At 43.2% G+C, this 18,865-nt stretch overlaps 1 protein-coding gene across 4 annotated transcripts in view; it reads right to left on the bottom strand.

Moving 5' to 3' along the window:
- Positions 1-18,865, bottom strand: part of SEMA5B (semaphorin 5B) — a 277,297-nt gene that overhangs the window by 69,738 nt on the left and 188,694 nt on the right. For all 4 annotated transcript variants that reach the window (XM_054209282.1, XM_054209284.1, XM_054209283.1 and 1 more), the window contains 3 exons: positions 13,200-13,262; positions 3,016-3,114; positions 2,129-2,342 (listed from right to left, as the gene is read on the bottom strand). In XM_054209282.1, coding sequence (XP_054065257.1) covers positions 2,129-2,342; positions 3,016-3,114; positions 13,200-13,262 — 376 coding nt within the window. The remainder of the gene's footprint in view (positions 1-2,128; positions 2,343-3,015; positions 3,115-13,199; positions 13,263-18,865) is intronic.

Here is an 18,865-nt window from a genome sequence, read left to right as displayed (position 1 = left end):
CATTGAAACATTCAACCTACTCCTCCAGCACAATCACATTTGGCTCTTATCATGAAGTCTTTGCAGTTTCTAGGCACAAAAGATAATCTTATGTCTGTAAAACAAAACCATGCCACAGACTGACAGTATTGAAGCAAGCTCTCCTTAATTCTTTTTCTCCTAGAATTATTGTTATTATTTTCACAATAATTGAAAAGAACCTGGAATTGGTTTTGTAGTGAATATTTTAATTGGGTATTTAACAAAGCTTTAAAGTGTACGGTCTTTTATCAAAACAGTTTCTTTGGCAAAGGGAAAAGATTGGCCAATGAATAATATTTGACTAAACAAAAAAAACCCTGTTGGTTTTATACGCTGCTTTTACAATGTTCATTTCTGAGCAATGCTCAAAGGAAGAAGAAAAAAAGGAAAGTACAGAATTCCTTTAATGCTGCAGCCCAGGAGTGAAAGGAGAACAGAGTTGTGGCGGAGGGAGAGGAAGGCAGGCTGATGCTACTGCAAGGCAGGTTTGGGAGGTAGATGATGGTACAGAGGGGAGGGCACTCCAAAGCATCTCCCATCAAACTTTCTCCTTCAAACAGTGACTCTTAAAGGGACCGTTGCGCTCACCAATCTGACCTTCCGTCTAACATGAACCAGAGGATTTCACCCTGTAATTCCACCATCGGATCCTGTAACTAACAGGTGAATTAGACCACATCTTTTGAAGCAGGTCTGATCTTACTGGGCAATGTCACATGGCTTTATATCCATCACTTCCCTCGGTGACTTGTTCAAATGACTAAATACTGCCCCAGCTGCAACCTGTACTTCTTTTTCCATTTGACATTATGTGGTTTCTGCCTCCAATCACAGGCTCTTGTCATGACTTGTCTGCTAGATTAAAGGACTTTATCCTGCCAGAAGTCTTCTCTTGATGTAAGTACTTCCATATCATGAACAAAACACCTTTTATCTCCTTTCAGAAAGATAAATAAATTGAGCTCCTTAAGTCTCTCGATGTGAGGCAGGCTTTCCTAGCTTCAAATCACTCCATGGCTCTTCTCCGAATCATCTTCAGATTTTCTGTTTCTTGTTGAAAAGTGTCCAGAACAGGATGAAATTACTCCAAGGTCCCCAACACTGCACAAAGTTATAAATCCAAGAGTCATGTTAGCTTTTCCAATCACAGAATAGAAACTCAGTTTCTGTTTGTGTTCCTGTTCCAATGTGACTTCTGTCTGAATTCTTCATTTGTGCACAGACAAGAGGCACATATTTCTAGTGAGCGTATACGGGTTATGCTGCTTCTTGGTCCTAATTTGTAGTTTTGCCTGATGACACCCTTTTCCCACAACTCTGTATCTCCATACTGACTTCAATACGCCCCAGGTCAGTCTCATTAAGCTCCAGAGAGTGCACAGTCCCACTGCTCGTACCTTTGGTTGAAAGGTCCTGAAATCCAATGGAAAGATTCTGAATATCTTGTCAACTTACCTGGGTCAAAGGAGAGAGGGAAAGGGGAATACTGGGTTCTCCATCACTACGGTCTGCTCAGGCAAGACGTGCTTTGCCCCAGTCAGAATGTGTGGACTCAGTGCAGGAATTACTGGTTGAAATTCTATAGCTTGTTTGATATAGGGTATTATCACACCAGGGTAACAGCTGCTTTTAATAACTATAAATCCACAACAGCGTGGGTTCACGTGGAACATAATGTGCTGTGAAATTTCTCATTTTTGGACTGATCTTGCACTGAAACCAACCATCTTCAGCTGAGCCAGTGGAAGCTGAGGGTGCTTAACACCACGCAGAATTGGGTCAACAATATGATGCTTTAAGTTGGTTTTGATCTTCAAATCTCTGAGTGGTTTTCTTGTTAAAAAGATGCATTTAGTCATCTCACAAGACAAAGACCCATATATATGTTAAGTAGTCTTTAAGACCCACTTTCTATATTCTAAATCAACTTCTCTGAAATACTTCCAGGCTATTTTTAAATGTCTTCTAAGCTGCATCTATTACCGCAACGGAAGCCCTTCCCCATCATAACTCTGGATCCCAATATGAAAACAGAGGGAAAGATTTACAAGCCTGCCAAGTTGACTTTAATACACCTCTTGCTCAGATATGACCCACATGACTTTACCATTGAGCCATTTGGAGTTGTATTGTGCTGTCCTAAGTGGGGGAACATTTCCAAGGCTGCGGTAAATAGCAGGATCCCGTCCAGAGAAATCAATTACAGTTGCAGCGTAGAGTTCTCCTCGCGATGTGATCACAGCTGTCGAGTTATGCCGGGGGTCGTACGGGCACCGAGCCACTCCATTAATTCTGTCAATGATTTTGCTAAGATTTCCTACCTGTATTTAAAAGGAGGGAGGTACAGAGAATTCAGTTTACCCACAAGTACCTATGAGTAAAACCCTGATTTTAAAAAACCAGGCAGCTATAAGAAAGTAACATCAGTGATGACTGTAAATTGATCTTTACATCTATTGTTTGCCAACATAAGAAGCTGTATCTGAGCCTCACTGATCTTATTCCTTTGTAAGAGGGGTAATTTCCCAGTCAATAAAGCCTGTAGGCCCCAACCCACTCAGTGTAATCCGGTGCTCCTGCTGCTAGCACAGGTTTCTAATCTTCCATAGGCACCTCCTGAATGTGTACTGGCATTAAAAAATATTAACATAAACATTGCTCTGGATCTGTTCCTGCCTCCTTTGAAGCCAAAAGGAGTTTTGCCATTTATTTTAAGGAAATGTTTAAGTATTCAGCTCAGGAGGCGTTCACAGCTAAGCTTGTCTATATTCCCCATTTTCAATAGCACACCCAAGGTTTACATTAGTAGCACTTTGTCCAGATCCAGCTCCCCACCTGCTGATACACCCACCACCCCAAAGGGGCCCAAAGAACAAAACCAAAACAATTTCATATCAGCTACATTTGGAACATATTCTCTACAGCCATGACGCCCTGACGGCCTTCCCCAGAGCACGTGTATCTCTCCATCACTGCAAAAGAGTCGAAACAGACCTGTCGACTGGAACACACCGGCGAAAAGGCATTGGTACCACAGGTAAAAACCTTCTTGCCATAAACAATCAGCACTCGGACATAGTTCTGGCACTCTTCCTATAGGGACACAAGACAGAGACAAAGCATTTTTGAAATGGAGACCGTGGGGTTATTTATTATGTTAAAAAAATTACCTGTATTTCAGCTGGAATACACCTTCCTTAGCTCTAACTCGGAGTGAGGTTTGTTGCATCGAGCAGCGCACACCTGTAGGGACTAGCGGTCTAAGTGAGCAAACCCAATTTGCTGGTTATTTCTCTAATCATAGCCCTGCACAGTCCCTGGGTAGGATGCTATCCATCAGGTTGACTCTGTATTAGCTACACCAGTGCCTCTGTCTGTGCTCTGCATAGACTGGAGGAGGAATCCCCGCTCTTTTCATGATGATACTTCTGACCTATTTTTCCCAGTAATGCTGCAGCTTTGAAAACGTTACCCAGACACAAACTCCCGTGAAGGGCAGTGGGTCCATTTGCACTATAATTCACACCACTGCCAGCAGGAAAACAGCAGGAACTTCTCTTTAATGGACCAGGCTGGTCAGGGGAATCCTGTGCTTGAACAGGCTGTTACTTCCTGCTTCCCACAAGGACTGTGTGCTCAGGATTTTCCATGGTAGAAGGAGTTTCTCTTTCAGGCCAGGTCAGCGAGAAACAGCAAATCCCCTCTTCTCAGCTGCACGACCGCTTGCTGGTACAAACAGGCAACTCCCCCCACATGCCAGTCCCCAAAGGTGTGGGGCTCCAGATGTCCCACGCTGGGGCGGAGGTGGCAGCACGAGGCTGCAGTTGACTTTTTTCAGAAAATCCCCTTCATGTTGTTGGAGAGAGGCACAATCTTTCTTTCTCCCCGCAGCCTCATATCCAGAGACCTGTGGACTGCGGATCAGGCTAACTGAGCATCTTTGGGGAGTTAAGCACTGGGGGAAGAAGAGGCCACATAAGGCAGGGACTTTCTAACAGAACACGCAAGGAAAGGGAGGTATGAGATCCGCGTGCAACTCCCACAGGCAGTGCAAAAAGCTCGAGAGCCGCTTGCCCCAAGGTTCGTCTGAACAGCCTCGATGAGAGCTGTACAGCGAGCCTGGCACCAGCCTGCCTGCCCTGGGCTCTGGGCGCACCTCGGAAGAAAGGATGTGAGCAACAGCTAATGAGTGGCACCCACCGGCCTCCAAGTGAAGAAAGTCTATTCTATTCTACTGTAAACAGAAAATGAAACTTGTTAAAAAAATAACAACCTCGGCTGGGTTATCCTGGCTGCTTTGCTTTCCTCCCTCCAATACATCATAATTTGCCACTAAGCTGAGCCTACAGCTATAGACACCGCTTCTCCCTCTGTAAGCAGCAATCACTCTGCGAGCTTGCCTGTCTCACAGCGCTCCACGCTGTTGATCATTTCCCTGAAGACTTCATTTCCAAGATTCAGCAGTGTAAAAACACTCCCTATCATTTGGGAAGGAAGAGGCTTGCTTAGCTGGATTACGTGCTATCTCCTTTCATTTGCTCTATGGAAATCATCTCCTTGAAGGATGGCATTTAGTGAAACCCCACCAGTGTTAACCACAGACAAGCAACTGCATGGGCATGACACGTGAGGCTTGCTTTCGAATGGAGAAGATGAGAGGGCCCGCACTCCAGAGCCAGCCCAGGAGCACTCGCCCAGCCCAGGCAGAGGCTACAGAGTACCATGGAGCAGGTGCTGCCGGTCTTGAGTCTCAGCAGGGGTATCGGGGATCACATGCGTAGAGCCTGGCACCCGAAAATGAGAGCTTGAATTCAGAGCTGGGTTGATTCAGCACTTCTTATTTCAGGCGCAGATCAGTCATGGTGACTGTGCATCAGTCTATCAAACAGGACCTTCAGAAGCACCGTCCCACCTGCTATGTGTTGAGAATAGAGATCTCGTCGCTTCCTCAAGCAAGACGAACGGCTTGCCAGCCTCTCTGCCCTCTCCCATCATCGTTACATGGTGCTGTGAGCCCTGTTAGTTATCCCCTGCCCTAGAGACGTCTGCATTTTATGAGTGGGTTAAGTAACTCCTCTTTCTATAGAGCACAGTTATTCACTCCCACATAACTTTAGGACCACTATGTATTTAATTGCAAAGTACTAGAAATTCAGGAGGGGATACTTTAAAAAAAAAAGGTATGGGCTCCTCTCCCAACAGGGTTTTGTTTTCAGAATATGATTGATTTGGCATCTAACCCAGCATGCAGCTCTGCACCCAAATTTCACACAATAAGAGAATACCCATTTGCTCCCCCTCCACTTCCGTCTTTCTCTGCTTTGTGCAGAGTCTGAGCGTAGCTTTTGACCCAAACCAGCTAATATTATTTATGTTGCTGGACCCTTTCCTGCCTAGGTACTTCAATATATCCCTATCTAAACTTCTGTCCTGCAGAAATCTAAAATCCTAATTTGCAGAATTCTCTTCTTTGCACAGAACTATATTACAGATCAGCAAACTTCAATTTCCATTAAAATCTTCCCAGCTGAGAAGATAGCACACAAAAAAGAATTTCTCTGCAAGGTCATGCGCTGGATGGTCTTCTGGAGCCTACTGGCAGTGATGCATCTCTTGCACACTTTACTCCAAGGCGCAGTAGCCTGGGTTGGTAAGGATGCAGGAAACTTGTAAAATACTGTGTTATTTTAGCCTAATTAAGCACAGTTTTATTTGTATCCATTCAAGTTATTTATTGAAACAGAGGAGAAACCATACTGAGCAAATATATCTGCTGCTGTCTGAACCTGCACCAGAACATTTAATCCATGACTTCCAGCCCATTCTCAACTGCGGTAGCAAAGAGCAAAAGAGCACAGTCAGTCTGGACGAGGTGTTAGACTGGAAACACTTGACAGCTGATGCTCTTCAGAGAACTGGATGCACCAAGCTCATTACTTATTTCATTGGCTGTAAGAGGGAGAAATTTGGGTGACTAGTGGATGCTTTCCTCCCTGCTTAGATAACGATGCCTCTAGGCATGGTCCGTATGGGGCCAGACTCTTTTCAGTGGTGCCCAGCAACAGGACAAGGGGCAACAGGCACACAAACTGGAACATGGGAAATTCCATCTCAACATGAGGAAAAACCTCTTTACTTTGAGGGTGGCAGAGCACTGGAACAGGCTGCCCAGAGAGGTGGTGGAGTCTCCTTCTCTGGAGATATTCAAAACCCACCTGGGCGCGTTCCTGTGCAACCTGTTCTAGGTGACCCTGCTTTGCACAGGGGTTAGACTACATGATCTCCAAAGGTCCCTTCCAACCCCTACCATCCTGTGATTCTGTGATATCCAACCATAGTTATTCCTATGAATTCGCTGAGCAGACGTTTTCCCTGGGCCTGCCTTACTGATGGAGGTTTAACAGCACTCCATGCTCCTGGAGGAAGAGCAATGAGAACACGTACGTTTCATCCAGTGGTCTCAAAGCAATGTATAACAGCTTTAAGTAATGTTCTGTAGGTAGCGTTTTGAAATAGATGTGCATTATCTGCCTGCCTGTTTATTGATTCACCCTATCTATCTGGGTGAATCAAGACACACAGGTGCTAAAGGACTTGCCATGGTGACACACTGAGTCAGAGGAGATCCCGAAGGACACCAACAAAGATTGACCTACCAGACCCCACCACTCTAGCCTGCCTGGCCCAAAGAGGAATACTGTGCTCATCTGTTATTTCTTACTGCTGTAGCCACTGCCAGTCATGTCAGTCTATGAAAACCTCCAACAAAAGCAAAGAAGCAGCACAACCACGTAAGTGCTCCAGCTTGCAGGATTTTTCTGAAGACACCGCTGATGAGATTTACATGAGATCTCCTTTTTACCCTATTCTCAAAATAACTAGCAAGGAACAGTCTCCACTCTTGTGTTCTTTAAACCGGCCTGGATTTGCTCTGAAAAATCATTCAACGTGCTGCTCTCTGCCACAATTCATAGTTCAGGCAACTGGCTAGTAAAATGATCTCACAAACCCTTACAGAAAATAGGAGCTATTTAATGCAGTTTCTTCCATGTGGCTGGAAAACTCTAGGCATACAGGAGGCAAAATTCAGATGGGCTTTAATATAGCCAGAAAATCTGGCAAGCTTGAAGCCAACTCTGTCCAGACGAGACAATATTTGGATCCTGCTCTCACATTATGGAGCAGACAGTTAAATCTGTGTATGATCAGTCTGCAAATCTCATCGCCAGAAGATATTATTGAGATCAAGAGATTAAGGATTTAAATAAAGGGGGAAGACTGGGTATTTATATGGTTAATGAGAATAACCCAGTTATATTAGTTGGGATTACTATTAAATATATGGCAGAGCTGATAAAAACCTGCGTCTCATCGCCAGAGCATTAAGGATATCTCCAATTTTCCTACGAATTGCATGTTACCCACTTTGGGGTTCTTGCTCCTTCCTCAAAATTACCTGGTACTGGTCTCTTTTTTGAGATAAGACCTTAAATTGAGCAGACACCACTTTTCTCCAGTCTAATGACCCTTGTTTTCCTGGTAAGGGAGAGTACGTGACTTCTAATGCTCAAGCCTACATGGCACTGGGTCTCACAGTCACTAAATGAATGAACTTCAGTGAAGCCCCTCCCTCCCTGCAGTTTCAGCCTATCCTCATTTGTTGCAGTTTCTGCAAAATTTAGATGTAAACGTGTCTGTCTGTGAATGCTGTAATATCCATAACTGTAGATAGGACCAGGCCTCTTTCTAGCTCATATAGATGTCAGGCTGCTTTGAAAGCACATTTCAAACCCAAGAACCAAGAGCGGTGCCCTGTTACTCCCTTCGTTCATGTGGACAGGGCAGCAAATGGAGGGGTCGAACTCCTGCCGGCTTCGGTCTGAGGTAAAATTCAAAAAGACATTTTCAGGATGCTGCGAATAGGCCAGCTGTAGGTGCTTCTTGAGTCGTTTCATCTGTCATCTCTGAACACTGGAGTTCTCAAATGTTTAAGCCCTTAATCTCATTGTACAGATGTATTTTTCTTTGAAAGTGTAACCATATATAGCCACTACTTTAATTGCCCTTTTACTTTGAATAAACCACTCAAGTCCCATTTTCAGAGATCCTCTTTTTAATGCTTTCTTTTTTTAGGCTAACACTATTTCATCACTTACTGATATATTTTAATCATAGATTAAAAACATATTTACATATTGTATGAGAAAAATAGCTGTTTCAGATGGTTTGTTGTCCTCAGTAATAAACACAAACTCCTGGAGCACAACCTGCAGCGCGGAGATCAGCCAGAACTCCCATGTTACCCCTTCAACAACATTTTAAGAGTGCAGCAAACATTTATCTGTTGCCGTTCATCCCAATTTGTTAAAAAATAATCAAGATCTAACATGTTCTCGAGCACTGTTATTAATGCGCTCTCAGATATCTATATTTATTTCTTTGGACAAACAATTCTATTAATCAGTTTCAGCCAATATCCTGACCAAGCTGTCTTTCTCCTCTGAGTGCAATAGATAGCAAAGAGAATTGCTAATGATTTTTCCAGCAAGTTTTCTTTAATGGACTTCAAATCAAATTTGGGGGCTGATTCTGCATTGATAGCTTAGCAGAAGTACTAGGAATGTAAGTTCGGATCTCTAGGAACAGTTACAAATGAGGGAAAAAAATAACGGACAGCCTCCCGATTATTTCCGTTTGCCTGGGGATTTATATGGTGCCTGTCCTACCTGGATGCCTATTATTCCTAAGTGGCGTGGAGGTTCCCAGCTCCATTAGATAACCAGAGGGCACCTCCTCTGTGTGACACAGAGCCACTTGAAGGCCTGAAACAGCAGATTCCTCCATTAGCTCCAAACCCATTCAGGTGGGCTCTAGCCTTGGGCTGGGATTTCCCTGTAACCTGTGAATCATAAGACCCCCCAGTATCAGGACATCATACAAGAAAAGGAAGAAACTATACTGGCAATACGGTGGGACAGCCGAGAGCTGGATGCCTATCAGACGTCTCTCTTGGTTCTTTCTTGCTCCAAAAGTGTTATTAGTTCATCATCTTCCTTCTGGCTACACAAAGCTCTTAGGACAGCATGTAAGAAAGAGCTGGATCACTGACATTTTCAGAAACAGTTCCCTTTCACTTTTTGAAATGACAGTGTGCTGCTTTTGGAAAGTTAACAAATAATTTTGTGCTTAGACAGGAGAAAAACCAAAACAACCTTCCATGCCAGGCAAAATTCCTTAGATGTGGTGGATGTGGACTGTTATGCAGAGACAAACCAATTACAATCTAGAAGCTGAGCAACTCTGAATGAAATTAAATACACCTCTTCCCCTTCTGCTCTATCCATCACTCATTTTAACTACAACCTCTGGGTGATATTACTTGGAAGACAGAAAGAAGGGCTTTTTTCTCTGCATTGTCTCTCAGTAACGTGGATGTTTTCCAGGGGACAGTTTTAAGGTGCTGATCAGGACACATTTTATAAATGTTGCAAAAATAAGAATGATGACTAGTGGAAGCCCACGTGGATCTCCAGAGACATGGCAAATAAAGCATATACAACCCTTTCAGGAAACCACAAGTTTTGGTTGATAAATATGACATAAATGAAAAAGGGTTTTCTGAGGTGTTTGCTTTAATACCACATGACATATTGCAGAGAGTTAATTTTAAAATCTGGTTCAAGAACACATACATTAATGGATTAAAATCTGATAAATTACTGGACTGAAAAAAGTCCTCAGAGTGAAATTCTTCACAAACTTGCTACTCTAGCAGGGTCCCAGATGGGGTGGTGCTAGCCCAGTATCAACATTTTTCTTAACGAACATTTGTAGATAACCCAAATGTTACGAAAACAGTAATTACCAGTGAGGTCAAAGCCTCACTATAGTGATATATGCTAGGCTGGGGAGCTGGACCCAACAAATAAAATAAATTTTTGTAAGAAAGATATGCATTTAACAGCAAGGAACAAAAGGGCTCTATGTATAGACTGGGAGATAACACCCCAAGACCAGCAACTGTGAAAAGGATTCAGTGGTCACAGTGTCTAGGCAATTTTGCATGATCTCCTACGGCAGAAGAGCTTATGAAACTGCCAGGTATATGAGCAGAAGAGGGTGAATAAGAGGTGGAAGACTGTTCTAATCACACTCAGGCATTAGAGAGATTGACAAGGGAATACAGGTGAAAAATTGGAGTGTACAGAAAACAGACACAAAAAATATTCAAGGGCAGTAGAAAAATGACTTGGAAAAAGAGGCTTGGAGAACTCAGCTTTTTACTTTATCAAAAAGCCTAAGTACTGATTTGACAAGAGCTTATAAGTGCCTTTGTAAAAAATAAATATTGGTAACTAAAGGGCTCTTTAATCTAGCAAAGAAGGGCAAAATGAGACTCAGCCACTCTAAACTGAAGCCAGATCCAAAGAGGAAATAAAGCACATGTTGTTAACAGGGAAGGTCATCTGCCATTAGACCAAGCCAGCAAAGCACACAGTCAGCCCATTTGCTTCTGTTCTTCAGTTCAAAACTTTTTGCCTTCCTCAAAAAGGTACAGCAACCAAACACAAGGTACTGAGCTCCGTTTAGGAATAAGCAGGTGAAATCTGTGGCCAGAGCTACACAGGGTGTCAGGAGAAACGACCAACATAATAGTACTTTCTAACCTCAAACCTGGGACCCAGATTTCTCATTTCCCTTTTCTCTGGCCAATAGGTACTTAAATGTGGAGTAACCGTCATGCCATAAGAATTATACTTCTGTGATACGTATTTTGTGGCTTCTATTCTTGCAATTTTTATTTTTCTTATGGTAAAGCTCTAAGCATTTTAGAAGATATTTTCTAAGCAGCAGGAAGAATCTGATTTAGATACTCAACAGGCATAAGAATGAAGGTGGAAGAAAGGCATTTCAATACACATGGTAGCTTTGAAAACCTCACCCTAAAATACATACATCATTAAATCAGCAAGGAAAATGGACCAGTCATATAACTTACTCAAATTACGCTGTGAATTAATATAAGAGCCAAAGGTCTTCCTTATTTCTAGCCTCTATCACCACATATCTAAGTGCCTGACAATCCATAACATATTTATCATCAAATCATCTGTGCTAGGTAGAAAACTGCCATAAGTCAAGTTTTGACAAAGCAGAGCTGAGGCAGACAAAGCTCTGGATCTTGTCCCATCATTGCACAGCAGCATCAGAAATATTCATGTTAGTGCTGCCCTCACTTGCTGCATTTACCCAGCCAAGGCCAGAGATTCTGGGTCAGAGCTGGAGTAGAGCACTTCACCAGCTGACTAGGCTAAACTTGGTATTTTTGGAGCTAGCGCTAATTCATCTCACTGCAGCGTAACAAACAATGAACGTGTAGGGTCCCTAAGAGGGACTCAGCCATGGACACACACGTTAGAGTAGATGCAGACTTGGGAGATCTGAGTTTACTTAGCTACTGCTGAATCCTTCCACCTTTGTTTGTAGCTTCATGTTTTCTGGTCAGACTCTTAGTCAACACCTCTGTTTGCCATTAATTCTATGTCAAGAAATGTCTAAAAATCTGCTTAATTATTGTTCCTCAGAACTTCACACCCATGGCCACTGCACCCACCAAACAATTTCAAGCTCTGGATCACAATCAGCATAAACTCAGCTGTTCAGAGCATTATCCTCATGAAATTCTTTGGCAAACTCTTTGCAGTTTGAGGAGGAAGCAGCAGTGAAGATACTCAGACCATTGCTTTCTTTTGGCATGACAGTAAAAAAGACAAATTGAAATTATCCTAGAATTTGTTCAGTCAAATGCATGGTTTTATCCAGGGGTTGACAAAATAATTCTGGGTTATAAATTCAAATTCTTCATGAACAATAGGATACAATTTAAATCTCACAAATTTTACAATGGAAGAAAAGAGCAAGATCCTTTCTTTACACATTTTAAAGTACAAAGACTAAAAATTCAAAAATTCCTCATATCTTGGGCTTTGGAGTTTTCTAATTTTGTACAACTTCTCTTGGGTTCTTCTTCTAGCGGCTGGCCGTGGTTGGTGTCCACCTAACCCAACCCAACCCATTTTTGCCTCTGTGAATATTTTCCTGCATAACATAGATCCTACATGAGACTCTAACAGATGTTCTAGGATACCCATACTCCTGCTCTCCACAGCTACATGAAGTAAACTGTTGCCTATCCGGCAAGATTCAAGCTAGTTTTTTGTGTATATACAAGTTAATACAGTAATCACGTAGTTTATTATATAAAATGAGTGTGGTCAATGGAAGATCATATAATCCTGCTGTGTTTAAAGCACTGAACTGGAACTTGGCAGAATTCCTGCATTTTCAGCCAGCCACACAATCATTCTCTGCTTGACTGTCCACATGTAAGCACAGATCGTGCTTATCCTCTCTTATCCTTTGTCCGACTCCTTTGGTTTAGACTGAGAACTTTGCCGTGTACTATTAAGGACAGACAATAGGACACCCTCTCATTTGAGGCCTGAAGATTTTTGAACAGTACCAACACCACGTTTGAAAAATTTCTTGCTTTTAGATACATGGTTTTGTTTTAGCTTCCCAGAAAAGAAGCGGGAGGGACCTGTGTTTGGATTAGAAATGCCTGCAAACTCCAGCCTACTGGGACAGCATGCCTTGGTTCAAGCAATTCTTGCTTTAAACTGCATTTCAGCGGACTGCACCTGCCTCTAAAGCAGCTCTGTGAAATTCCACATGAACAAACAGCAGTGTGATAGCAGATTCAATTCTCATGTTCAAGTGAATTATACAAAGATGAACTCTTGCAAACAAGCATTGAAGCCTACGTGGCCAAATGCCAACGGCTCACTGCTGAGTACCAAGAATAAGCCAACCTGCCCAGCCTCAGACCCCACTGCAAGATGTTACCCCTGGCTTGCCACCACTCTGCTCCTTGATGTGTCACAAATTGCGTCCTCTCCAGCAGTGAAATCACCTTTAAATTTCATGCAGAGCAAGTCTAATAACTTGGACAGGAGGCCTTTGAAATGGCTTGCTCTGTGGTGCTTATACACTTGTGGTGGTAGACCTAAACTGCTGCAAATTTACAATCTCAAGCTGCTGTCAGATGCTCCCTGTGTGCATTTCACATGGTGTAAATAAATTTACCCATAGCATCGTTGTAGCAAAGCAAAACTTACCTCTGTTTTCCCTTTACTTTGACAGGACCTCCTGGTGTCTTCATCTGAACCCCATGCTGTTGCCTGAGAAACCAAAATGCACAAGTCACATGACAATGCCACCAACCACCATGTCTGGAGACTCCCAAAACAAGAGCAACCATCTCCAGCCAATTTACATAGCCCAATTTAAAAGCAGCATTGTGACGGTAAACATGTATCTCACTCCCACTGTGCTCACAGTGCACGCAAATGATAAATAGATGAGAAGTCCAGAGGCAGAAGTAACTGGAATGTTAACAGAGGACAGACTTTAATTTACATATAAATACAACTCCTGATCATCATTCAACTGGAAGGTCCAAGACATAAGCCCCACACACCGAGCCATCACCTTTTTTCTAAGAGGATAGTGCTGTATAAAACCGCCAGCTTTCATCACCAAAACGAACACCTTCCCTGCAGCGAAGTCCAGTAGTTCTGCACAAATCTGCTGGTCTTCTTAAATTTACCCACAAGATTATCACCTTCTAAGTAATCCTGCAGTGAAGTGAACTGGATAAACCAACAACTGGGAGCTGACAGGTGAAATCAGGAGAGATGGGAAGCGGGGAGAAAGGTTGGATGATGATTTGTGATGCCAGACATGTGGGGTCAGACCCTGAGATGGAGTAAAACGCATTAGGGCTGAGGGCACTATTGGCCAGGGGCCGAGAGCACCTGGGATCTCCAGTCGGCTCTGACTGACTGCTTCAGCGTGAAGAAGCCCCTTCGTTCACAAGAAAAGTCAAGACCAGCAAAGCTGCATTAGAGAAAACTTTTAGATTTAAAATATTCAGCAACATACCCAACCATTCAGTGCCCTCCACAATTTTCCTCCCTTCAGCACTTTTTTAAAATAGTGCTAACAAATTCAAGCAGGTATTGTTAGCTGGAGGTGAAAATACATATAAACATCCATACTATACATAATACATCATTCTGAGTAGAAGAAAAATAGCTCTGTTACATAGGGAAAGGCCAGGCTCACAAAGTTCAGATACAGATCCAAACTTCCCCTAAAAGAGCCAGGTTTTCTTTTTTTTTTCCCCAGTCCATTACCAACGCAGGAAATGGCTTCAAAGTTCAGTCCAGATCTGAACTCTTCTTGAACCTTCTCACTGCAGCCAATATATTTTTTTTAAACTCTGGGCTTCCATAGAAATTGTCCCCTTGACACATGATAAATCCTGTTTTTTGCGGAGGAAAGATGAGAGACCAGTAAGAAAATGGAATCAATTTCCCACCCTCAGCTCAGGTCCACGAAGACGCTCAGAACTGCAAGAAATGCCACCACCTGGCAAATGGATTTAGACACAACACTGGGGGAAAGGATATTTCTACCTCATTCTAAAAAATGGTATCTTCTCCATTAGCTGAGCATTCAGTTCAATTTGGCTTGAAGTAAGATTTTACGAGCACATGCAAAGATCTGGTGGGAGAAGGGAAGAGCACAGATCTTTCCCGTGCAGTCACTTGGGAAATACCTCCCATGTACTGCAGTCCAATCCAGGCTGAAGGCCAAAAACTTGTGCCTCAGAAGTGTTTTTTTGAGAGCTGGGATAAGTCCTTGCTGGAAAGGATCATTTAGCCATATCCTGAGAGGGGATATATCACTGGATGAGAAAGCTCACATCGATAAGCCATCATAGGAGAGCAAGGAATTTTGACTGGTAAGTCCCAGGAGCCCTTGACATCTGTAAAACCACTGTGCAGCAGCGTTTTGATCCACAGTCCCAAATCTAGCCCCTATTCATCTAACCACAGTATCCTTGCACCTTGGATCAATTTTTGATAACCTTAATCAAAAAAAAAAATATCCAGAAAAGAGACAGCTCATCAGGTGGCTCTTCTTCCCATTTGAAAAACAAAGACAGAGCACACCCCATTATACAGCCCAGTTTACCTTAACAGTGCTTGACAGGGCAAAACGAAAACAAAAATTGTAGGTTACATCAGCAATCAATGCTGCTTCTCTGCAAATACTCTGGGGTCTTCTGGGATTGCAGCAAAGCAATAGAGAAGAATTTGGCCTCCTAGGGGACACCTAGCTCTTCCTGCCAGACACCTGCACCGCAGAGCTTTGAGGCACGTTGCAAACGTAGCTCATGTCAGAGCACTGGTCCCCTCCAGCTATGTTCTCAGTGCCTAACTGATTAGTTATATTAGGCAACATTACCCTTCAGCTTTCTGAAGCACCACCTTGATGAGTCTAGTGATAACAGAAGTTCTTGGTGATGGCCCAGATGATAGGAACATGTTGTTTTTGACTGCGCCATTAGTCAGGGTGCACTTCATTAGAGCTAAGAGGATAATTAAGCAATATGGCAATCCAGAGCATGTTTTACAAGTCCCACACATGTCTTCGGTGGGACAGGGAGGAGCTAGTTTGAGGGCTGAGTAACTCCAATGACCCACAGTGACTCAAAGAAAATATTCATGACCCTGCAAAGTAGAACATCTTGTCAATAATAAAAATATAATTGCAAAGCCAAGGAGCTAATATGTGTTTAAATAATTGCACTACAAGGTATGAGTATGTACCAGTCAGCTGACCTACAGCCTAGACAAGTCCTTCTGCTGGGCTCCCAGGAGCCCACACACATCTGTGGTCACGGCCTTTGGGTTGGACCTGGTTCTGGGCAACCTCAGACCTCTGAGCTTAGGGCTTTCACATGAGCTTTACAGCATTGTTTGGTTCTTTACTTGACTGATCAGCTCTCTTTTCAGATCAAAATGTCCCACTCTTGTCATCTCTGTTGTCTTGGGGTTCTCTGTGCAAACTCCCAGTGCAATGGTGGTACTCTACTTCCTGCATCTAACTGGTATGTCCAACCCAAGCCCCTCCTTCCCAGATGAAATTTTCTTCCTCTGCCTTAGATCCATTTTGCCCCAGTATCAAACTAAATCCTGGACATTTGACAGAGAAACCTCCAGAAAGATCTCTCTTCTGGACTATATCTGTGTGTACCCCTGTGTTTCTCAGTGGGGCAGACACCTACCTAACACTTGCCTAACACCACAGCACTGTAAGGGATGCTCTGGACTTTTGTCTGCTTACCTGATCATAACACTTCTCAATAGCCAGCTTCTTGCACACTGACTTAGGTGCTTTTCCTCATCTGCCTCAATAAACCAAATTAATACTATTTCTTTTCCATCTGAAAGCTGCTTCTGCACACTTGGACGAGGTACAAACTGCATCCACCAGAAGTTTTTGTCACTCATTTGGATCGGTTTTGGTCACATCATTGGATGATGAGGTCATCATCCTCAATTTGTCATTCATTTTCTCAGTTGTCTGAGACATTTAAGTTTCCCAGCTCCATAAAACACATCTGGGATGATTGTTGTACTTCCTGCTACAGATGTCAGTCAAAAGCAGTAGAGCAGACACCTCTGGACCCATGTGTCAATAAAACAACTTTCATGGCATGGGTCATGGAAAACTGAGCCTGAATGATGTGACAAACCTGTGAGCAAGGCTATATACAAACACAGGACAGTACGTACATTTTCCTAGCTGCTTCCTCCTTGCCATTTGCTTAAGCAGCCAAGCAAACACTTTTTTTAGGCTATCAGGATGTCAGCAATTCCTCCCCTTACATCCTTACCAAGAGCACTCCAGCTCCTCATGCTACCTCCTTACAAGCATCTCTTCCCTCCTGCATTTCCAGTAGAAATGCAGTTTCTAACAGTGTTCCCAGTCTCTTTGAGGATCTCTTATACAACCATATGGCCCATGTGCAGAATAAGGGGAACACCAGATTCATATACCGTACGAATGAAACAACCAGCTCAGGGCTGCAGCTGCTGTGTAAGACAAGAACCGTGCAAACCACGAGCAGGACTGCCCAGCCACCTGTGCAGACAGGCATGAGAGTGTTAGCAACTTTGTCCCTTAACTGAAAATGCCTTCCTTCAGCCTATTTGCAGGGACACCCAGTTCTTCACATCTCGATTTCTGTTCATCAGTTCTATGCAGGCAGATTTTCTCAATTAAAAAAAAAGGGGGGGGGGAGGGGGTGGCGTTGCGTGTTATTTCTGCATCTTTAGGAAGTGACATGAAGGAGAACAATCACAGGAGAAGGAGTCACGTACCTCGTGCAACACTACCCAACCAGAAATTAATAGAAATGGGCCACAATGGCTAAGCTCAGTGCCTATCTGACTATTCAAATGTCACACTCCAACACAGAAAGAAAGAGTTAACGTCTCTTCTAATAAATTATAAGCATCACAGTTTGCTTCCAGTTCAGACTGCAGATCAACAGTGCTCTAGAAATTCCAGCTCGTCACATGCTGTCAAATCAGTTATTCAGCACACAGTGCTGAGAGAAGCTTTCTAGATACATTTATTTAATTACCTGCACATCCTAGTGTTGGCATCCAAAGTACCTGCCTGTCACTAGCAAGTCCTGTTATCAATAGTTATGTGCATCCTCAAACGCTGATGTGAAAATCTCTTTGACTTCTATGGACCATCTTTTGCATTCAGGCCAGCAATTTATAATTAGTTCAAACACCACATATGAATTCAATAGATTAGGCATACACTAATCCCTGCACTGTACTTGCACAACAGAGGTTGTAGGTTTTTGTGCAAAACCAGAACATTGCTTTAAAACTGGAAAGTGAAGACTGGAAGAGAATAGGTTACATGCATATATATTGGGTAAATTAAACCCATTCTTCATTTCTAAAGTCTTTCATTACAAACTTATCCATCTGTTACCAACCTCACTTCCATTAAATAAGTACTCCATGCAAGCTACTGGCAGCCTCGCACGCCTGCACACAGAATCATGTTGTTCTCTCCTATTAGGGGAAAAAAGTGTAATACAAAAGTGTACATTGTGTACGTTTGGAAGGAGACAAAAAAAAACCCAAGTACAGACTTACTGCAAAAAAAACCCAGGGACTGATTCTGTGAGATGCCCAGCATTTCCTAAAAGGTACTGAGTTCCTCCGGTTTCTGCTAACGTCAGCAGAAGCAGCGCCTTGAGTCCCAGGCTCAGGTCTGCAGGGACTGCTAACGGCAGGAGCTTCCACTTCCATCAGCCCTCTGCAGTGCCCACAGGAGACTTCTCAATCTGCCCACAGAGTAAGGGGTGATTTTGGTTCCCCGCTTGTGCCGCGCAGGGCACCCCGAGCAGAGCCTGCCAGTCACATCACCCTTTGCTGAGTTATGCATGAGGAAGGAGGGCAGGAGGTGCTGTGATATGACAGTTATTGTTCACTAGAGACCTGAGCCGGCACAGCCATTTCTTTCCCTGGGTATTTATTTACATCTTCCTTTCCAGCGACTGTACAGGGCACTAGTATGTTCAGAGAAATGTTCCTCTGGAAAAAAAAAGACTTGCTTTGAAGGCAGCTTCTTGGCTTGCTTATACTGGCCCAAAATTTCTGCATTTCTTATTTACATTTACAAAAATTTTTTGGATCAGCTCATTTCACAGCAAGGTATGGAAGCTCTTCTCCAAGTCTGGGAAGAAAGGAGCATGCAGGGACCATGTTTCTGCACTGCATTTAATATCTGCCAACTTTTATAGAAATAAAGCCCGTATTTACATACCCTACCAGACCAGTTTAGCTTAAGGGCTTTGCTAAATTGAGGTGCAGACCAAGTCCTCACACAGTGGCTGCTC

Source organism: Rissa tridactyla, chromosome 7 (genome assembly GCF_028500815.1).
Source record: "Rissa tridactyla isolate bRisTri1 chromosome 7, bRisTri1.patW.cur.20221130, whole genome shotgun sequence".
NCBI classification, from domain to species: domain Eukaryota; kingdom Metazoa; phylum Chordata; class Aves; order Charadriiformes; family Laridae; genus Rissa; species Rissa tridactyla.
The sequence above is the reverse complement of the archived record's forward strand: the minus strand, read 5'-3'. Positions and strand labels throughout refer to the sequence as shown.